An 8,476-nucleotide genomic window follows, 5' to 3' on the forward strand; every position below is an offset into this window, starting at 1 on the left:
GAATATTGTGACTTTATTCAAATTCTGAAATAACAATGGAGAGATTAACCAATTTCAAGTTACACTGACAGACTGAGTATAGTGAATATAAACTACAGCATATTTACTTATCAGTTCACATGACATGTCCATTCTTAAAGCATGACTTTAAATGCATTGTCACTCAAGTGCCTTCTTTAGGTAGAAAGAAGCCACCGTTTTGGTGAGGAAATAACTGGACATTGACTCTGGAAACCAGGTGAATATTTGATACCAGACTTTAACTGAGGAAATTTCTTTAGGGGATTCGGTAGAATGGCATTTTGAGAAAAAATGATTGCTATGTAATACTGATATGGGCAAATTTGACTGTACATGCACTTTAGACATGTTATATTACTGTAATGTTGTTGCAGCTGTACTTGTTTAGGTATTTATATCACTCAATGTAACTTTGGTAAAACCAATTTCAGTTGATATATGTGGATTGTGATAGAGATGAATAAATAAGGCCCAGTCCCAATAGAATGGAATTTTAACTGTCAAAACCAAATTTTGTTTAGTTGTCTTTAATGTGGTGTCTGCCTCCTGGGTGCAACATACAACACACTGCTTTCATTCCCTGTCATCCTACTGCTCCATTGGCCTAAGTGGTTAGAGCATCCACCTCATATGTGGGAGGTCGCAGGTTTAAACCCCAGCCAAGACTTACAAAAATGGTACTAGCAGCTGCCTTGCTTGGTACTCAGCATTAAGAGATTAGTGTTAGAACTGGTCAGCCTGGTGCCAAGATAATGTGACAAAGTGGGACATGATGTTACATGTCTGTGGTATGATACCCCAGTGCTAGATATCACTATAAACTGCCATAATGCGGACATTTAGTGATATGAGCAATTTTTTAAAGCTATTTAATCCAAATCACACACACACACACACACACAACATCCTTTCATCTTACCAGCTGACAAATGAAAGGTTCACAATAAAAAGCCTTAAAAAATTTTGACAAATTTTATTTCATGGATATCTTCATCTTCAAAATCTTACCATATAGAATTTGGATATTTGATGTCTAAAATAAATAAATATATTTCATAAAAATGATCTTATTGGTATTTACCTCAACATGAATAAAAAGATATGTACAGATATGATACCTTTGATTACTTTTTTAAAAGCTAATGCAGCCAATTGAGAATTATTGAATATACTTGTGTACAGTTCAGATCCATCTACAAACTACATAGACCCAGAGCTAAAGCTGTCATTGGGTACTCAGGCACCCACCCATTGAAAATAACCCAGGTAATAAAATGAGCAACAGGGTACCCATTTATTAAAAAACACAACATATTTCCAGTTAAGACCAAAGACATCAAGCAACATCAGGAGCGAGACAGAAGAACGTGTACATTTTGAAGCTCTTGTGTGACTTAGCTGCTTTGCATTTATTCATCATCAGCCTTCCATCTAATTTCTTTATTTTCTATTTATAGTAACTGTACATGAAGCATTTCCAAGAAAACAGATGGATTTCCTTAATATGAAACCACATGTTAGATTCATTACATTTTTATACAAACTTACATAGTTGACCAGTCTATATTTTTTAAAAATGGTGCTGAATAATAAGCAAAACAGGCATATTGATATGACTCATGGATCTTATATGATTGAAAAGGGACAGAAGAGAGGGATTTTGTTGAACTTAAAAGCATGTTGCATCCGGAAAAGGAGAGATTAAAGAATTTGACAGTGATGTAATACAGCATTCATCATTTGTGAATTATATAACCATTCAGCGAAAGTTAGACATGTACACTAGTTAAAGTGAGTGTTAAGCATAAATAATTTATCTGTTTTGTGTGTGTCTATACTCTCATCCTAATCCATGTGGATTTAGCCAATTTGTGACAAGCATTTGAACTCCATATCCAGGTAAGTAGCAAAAATAAATTTGTTTTTCATACAGTTTTCTATAATTATGGCATGTAATATATATATTGCTCTTTTTATGCTCAGAAAATGCTTTATGGCCACTTGTGTATACCTTTCTTGAGACTTGGCATTTATGAACCTACAACAAAGCAATTCAGGTTCACATTTAATACCATTTCCCTTTGATCTGGTACATGGGTCAATAGGACTGATGGGTACCCAGTAGATGTTTCCTAACATTTTGACAGCTTTGTTGTCTCTACAGTTTAATAGAAATAATTACTAGTGTTACGTGTTTAGGCTGTCATAAATAGTAACAAGAAAAAAAGTGAAGACAACAAGCTTTGTAAAATTTAACAAATAATTTATTTCCCTAGAAAAACATTGTAAAAATGAAGAAAAAAAAGAACTTATGGTTTTAAGAATCAAATCCAAAAATAATCCAAGTCCTAGTAATTAAATGTTCTAATGAAGTTGAGTTCAGGTCCCATCAAAATCCAAAATGGAAGGTGATGATGTAAGCTATAGTCAGTGTAGTACTGATGTGTCAACAATTCTTTGTTGAACCACAGAAAATAATATTCCAGTTTTGAATTCCGAATAAAATTTCAATAAATGTCTTTGTCTAAGAATTCTGTATGAGCACTTAAATATTCCCAGGGAAAAGAATTAATCTCTTAGAATCCAATAAACTGAAAACGGGTCACAACCTTCACAACTAATTGTTTTAAAAGCCCAACTGAAATTATTTCTCAAAACATCACTTTTAAATCTGACTACTGCACAATTCCGGTAAAACCAGAATTTCGAAATAACAACATACAGGCTATTTACATGTCTAAAGTCACATACCCCCAGTACAACCTCAATTTCACTCGTTAAATCCCACACTAAGAATAAATATAAAAAAATTTAAGTAAGTTTTTTACTTTAACTAATTCTGAATCAAGGTCAGGAACTAGGTCAGCACTAAGATACAAAGTTCTAATATTAGGCTTTTGAAAAACTGAACTGAATTTCTGGTAAATATCTAATCCAGTAAATTAAATTACATTACAATAGCATGTAATGGAATAAAAAATATATATATAAAATTTAAAACTAACAAACAAACAATTAAATCAAATCAAATATAAATTATATATAACACTAGAATAAACAAAATGGACCTGACCTGCTGCCTGCTGGTGCATTATGAAATGGCAGATCAGGGTTCATGTTTCCAGGTTAACCCAACTTGTATAATATATATATATATAAAATTTTGGGTTTTACACACTATTGGAAGTTTCTTCATAAAAGACAGAAGTGGCCTGCATAATTCTCAGAAAATGGAAATCTAAGTACAAAACCAGTGTAAAATTCTCTAAATCCCTCATAAAAAGTCAAATCATGTGTTGCCGATTAAGTTTTTTAACAAGAATTCTGTAAATTGGTTTTGTCATTTTACCAAGAAACTTTCAACTATAACTTAATACACAGGTGGGAAAAAGAGATTGCAAGGAAATGTACAATTTATTATATAATCTTTCTTATCGGGTGTTGTTTTCTTGGACTAGTAATGTTGAGGTGTACATGGTTGCTAACATGAAAATAATTATTTTTCAGGACTTGGAAGCTTTGTGTGTGTGTGTGTGTGATTTTTGAACTCTTTATAAACTACTGTGAATGCTTTGTTGCTAACTTGAATCAATTAATGTCACAAGTATATTGTGATACACAGTATATAAAATGACAAGGTGGATAGAATTAATACTGACATTATAAATTTGAGATCCACTTATCAGTAGGTAGATTTGACATGTACCTAGTAGCAACCATGTTCTGTTCACCTTTTGATTCACCAATTAAATTGAGCTTTCATACTCCTCACAGTGGAAAACCTCATTTGAAACATTCTGTAGCTATCAAAAATCTCCCAAACATGAATTACAATGCTTTTTCTCAAAAACTGCTGAAAATACACAGAATCCCAAAAAAGTGGACTCCAAAGATTTGAGAACATGAGCTTTTTTTAGTGTGTCAAATCCTTATTGTGGACGAGATCTCAATTTTAATCAGACTGGAATGGATTTACTACATAAGCATGTGCCATATGATATTTTTAAGCTTCAAATTTATTCACAGCTTATTTTTTTTTTTTGACTCAGTTTCCTCCCCCTCCAAATATTGCCATAATAATAGGTATTGTCACAACAACAGCTGCATAAATGAAAGTTACAGTCCCAATGGCATGAAATTTTAACTTTCTTTCCAAGTTTTGCTCTGTTGTTTTTAACATAGTCTCCACCTCAGGTCCAACATATACTATGCTGCCTTCATTTCCTTTTATCTTACTAGTTGCCAGCAACTTTTTAATGTCCTGAATTTCCTGATCTATATGTTTTTGTTGTGTTCTCACTAACCCTACAACTTCATCCACTTTAGCTGTCAGGGGAGATAATTCATTTTTGGGGACTAATTTGGTATCTGAAGCTGACCTTGAAGTTTGATGCCCAATTGTTTCTCTAACATCCCCAATAAAAGCCTCCACCTTCTGGTTTTGTTCTTTAAGGGAATCAAATAGCTGCATGGTGAGATCCTTGTAGTCCTTGCTACTTTCTGCAGATGTTGTAACAATCTGCCGCAGCTCTTTCATTCGCATGTGATTGTTGACTGTGGTTCCAACAATTCCAATCACCGCACCAATGACAGACCCTGTTATTCCCCAATACTTCATTCTCTCTGCTCGAGCTCTCTCCTTTTCATGACTTTCTCTTAATGCTGATGAAAGGACACTGAACTGCTCTTTTTCACCCTCCTCAAACAACTCCAGTTTATTTATGACTATCTTTTCCTCTTTTATTATTTCATTTTCCTGTGTAACAAGTTTTATATAAGCATCAGTGCCACGATTGGTCTTCTCTATCTCTGCTGAAATTGCTTTCAATTTGGCCTGGATGTTGGACAACTGTTGTTGCATTGTTCGTCTTTGTTCTTGTAGCTCCCTGTATGTATTTTCTGCCTGCAACAAAATCAGAAACAAAAAAAATTAAGTTATAACTGCTAAAATAATGTCATTCTCTTCAAGAATTTTCACTCAAACAAGCAAATATTGAAGTTTCAGAAGAAAATGTTCAGTCTTGATAGTCACTAAACTTACAAGCCCATATGAAACATGTGATTGTGTTAAATATAGACCTCATTTCAAACAAAAAGAGAAGTTAAGCATATGAAAATTCTAATTCACCTTAGTATAATGTTCTTTTTCAGAGCTACAATTATTTCATTATATACAGCCTTTGTCTTGAACATATATGTGGTGTATCATTTCCACTGCTTATGGTAGTGAAAGCTGTATTAATAGGAAAGAGAAAGAGGAGAATGATAAAGAGTCCTTCAAAGGGACTAGTGCCCTATTGGCTGAAAAAGAATTCCAGTTATTTAAAGACAAGTCTGCTTCTTTTTTATAACTGCTGAGTATATGAACCATTTCTGTTGTGAAACTCCAACATACACTTTACCAAACTTAGTAACAAAACTTTTTTCTTATGTTTGAATTAACGTGTTGGCAAATACGTTCAGTACAAAATTCATTGCCACTGCCTTGACTTTTAATCTGATTGCAGAAAACAATTCTGAACTTGTCTCGGTGTAAAAATATAATCACATAAGTTTTATTAAATCTTTATGTAATAGTTTTAAAAAAAGAATATAAGAAGTTATTCAAGTTATATCATTTAAGGTATTCAGATCTACAAACTGATAACATGATAAAATTCCATTCATACTTATTATGTTGTCATGTTTACAAACCAATCAAACTAAAAAACCAAGTCAAAACATTTTACTATTAAATCAGTGTTAGAGTGCGGACTATCACCTTGTTTTCAAATGTAACTAAACATAAAGTCTTATTGAACTTTATATGTAAATGTACAAGTCATTGTGCTTAAAAGCTCATCGATATATTTTGTTAAAATAAAACAAGCAACAAGCTCTGACTTGACCCCAAGGTCAGTTAGGTCTGGTATTTAAAATACTATGGCTCTGTTGGGTGTATATATCTTCCATTGGTTTACTTTAAGTATTCTTTGCTTAATGATGCAAACAAAGTTAATAGATGGACAGGACCAAATCAAGATGTATCATGTAGGTAGTTGACAGCATACAAACAATTTATGTAGGCAAGTAAAATTTGGTGTTAGTGTATTTAATTGAGGCCACATGAGAGAAGTGGGATCGCTTAACAATGGGTTGAACATTAAACTAGTGCCCAGAGCCTCTGGAGTTCAAGCCTACTTGCTGGTTGTTTTGAGCAGCCTTAATGTACCTCATTTCAGCTCATATGTTGGGGGTCTTTGGGGGGGGGGGGTCGTGACAACAAAATGGACTGACAAAAGGTAATGGCACTTGCTGGCAGAGTGAAAAGCTGTGTTAGCACTAGTCCATGTTTCCTCTAGCTCTGCTCTTCCCATTTTAGCTATTTTGACATAAGTAATCAAAAACAACTTAATGTTTAAATATCTAAAATGGGTTGGGAGGAAACTTGGGCTACATTGGCACAAGCACTATGAATACTACACCAACAAGCAGATCTCCAATTTTTATTTCTGACATTACTTCTAGTGGATACCAACTGAGCAAGACAGTATATAATGGATCTTACTGCAAAAATAATTCCAGACTATCAGCCAATTTTTAGTAATTAATAAATTTATTTGGACTGAACTTTGTATATGGATGGTAAGTAAAACCTCTTGTCTTTTAACCCACAGTATTAAATCCTACAGAACACTCACATTTTTAGTAGTAATCCCTGTCAGAACACCTATATTGCTGAAGCATGCATAGAAGGCAGCACCATTCCAAGGTAAGAGTAATGCATGGAGACTGCCTAGTAAGGATACAGTATATAACTAGGAACTTGATGTGTTACTCTAACCTTGTCTTCTAAGCATGCATCAGCAATTTTTGTTATAAAAAAAAAAGTCTACCGACGATGGATAAACAGGTGTTCTTTTGGTCAAAAGAAGAGGGATTTTACTTATGATCTGCATAAAAAGATCAGTCGAAATAAATGTATTACGAGATAGCAGTCGATAGTACAGCTACCAGTAATGTCAAATATATATTTTAAAAAAAAAGCAGAGATCTACTTGTTGGTCTATATGAATGTTTGGTAGTAAAATCAATCAGCCCTCAAACCTGTACTGGTACTGGTGGACCGTCCATCAATATCAGTCCAAGTCTGGAGGCTGATCTATCGGACTACATCATTGGCACCATACTTAAACAAACGTTCGCTGTTCAGTCCGTATCTAATCCTGCAAAGTAAGATGTCGACCCGGATGGTTAACACGACTATTGGGGTGGAAGCCTTACGTGATAAAAACCAACTCTACTGAACACATCTAGTCATACAGTTTCAAAACTTGACCTGTGTGACACTGTACTGTGCCTCTTTTACTTCTGTCAATCCAACAAAGTCTTCATAAGCCTGCAGCCAGCGACTGATGCGACCCCCTGTCATCTTCTCCAGGGCCTTGTCCGTTGCTGCGTGACCTGTGATAGACATCAAGCGAACAGACCGTGACCAGCTAAGAATGCCATGACATCTACATACAGATCCAAATCTTCGCCATGCCAGTGCCATTAGAAAATTAATATGAAGTGCAGAAGTGACCTAGTCGATAATGTTATTTCCTATTATTTTGGAAGTGCATACAAATCCTCCCTTATAAAGATTCAAACAAGGGAGGTAAACTTGTTGCATACAACTCGGCAGACAATGGCTGCTTTAAACTGATTCCAGGCTGATTCGGCAGCATGTGAAATAAAACCCAATGGAACACGCATATCTGATTTATATTAATAGTTATTGCAGTTTCTGTAAACATAGAGAATGTAAAAAGTTTATTTTCATCTGTTGCATTTACATAAGATAATTATTACCAAATTTATTATGAAATGTGAACAAAATTGATATAAGCTAACTTTATAATATTTAGATTTATTTTAACCTGAAGTAACTGTTCAGTATTTACATTAACGAAACTTTAAATTTATTTGAATTGATTTACCTTTAACAATCATTCTGAAACGTTTCGTTAATCAGGCCAGTATGATCAATTTTCAACACTATCAAACAGTAATGCATATAAATTTACACGTGACTTTTATATATTTTTCATGCAACTCGTTGGCCTATTTTTGCGGTGTATTTACCCACCCACCTACTTCAAAATTGCAAAGAGTTATTGATGAGTAGCTGTAATTACAAAAATGAGTTTGGTATTGGCTGCCGATGTGTTTTTTTTTTTTTTTTTTCCTAATTGTTCTAGTACTTCATGTAATATTTCCACGACAAATTTTTCTTGATCCCCGGTTGTACTGGAAAACTTCAATGGGATAAATAATTTCTACAAAAACGCTACTTCGCAACTGAGTTCGTTGTCGAGTTATTTCGACTGGGATAATTTCGACGTGAAACAATACTTGTTGTTGGTGGGAAACGCCACATCCCGAAAACTGTCATCGGGTAAAGTTAAAAATTTTATCAGAGTCGTCTCCCGTT

At 34.1% G+C, this 8,476-nt stretch overlaps 1 protein-coding gene across 1 annotated transcript; it reads right to left on the reverse strand.

The window, feature by feature from the left end:
• Positions 1-978: 978 nt before the first annotated feature.
• On the reverse strand, positions 979-7,628 carry LOC149787944 (mitochondrial potassium channel-like). Its single transcript, XM_089974212.1, has 2 exons — positions 7,340-7,628; positions 979-4,924 (listed from the first exon to the last, which is right to left on the reverse strand). Exons 1-2 carry the CDS (start codon positions 7,553-7,555, stop codon positions 4,067-4,069), a joined length of 1,074 nt encoding a protein of 357 aa, XP_089830338.1. The 5' UTR covers positions 7,556-7,628; the 3' UTR covers positions 979-4,066.
• Positions 7,629-8,476: the final 848 nt, after the last annotated feature.

The sequence above is a fragment of the Sinohyriopsis cumingii genome, chromosome 11 (assembly GCF_028554795.1).
Source record: "Sinohyriopsis cumingii isolate HCF-2022 chromosome 11, ASM2855479v2, whole genome shotgun sequence".
Classification (NCBI taxonomy): Eukaryota; Metazoa; Mollusca; class Bivalvia; order Unionida; family Unionidae; genus Sinohyriopsis; species Sinohyriopsis cumingii.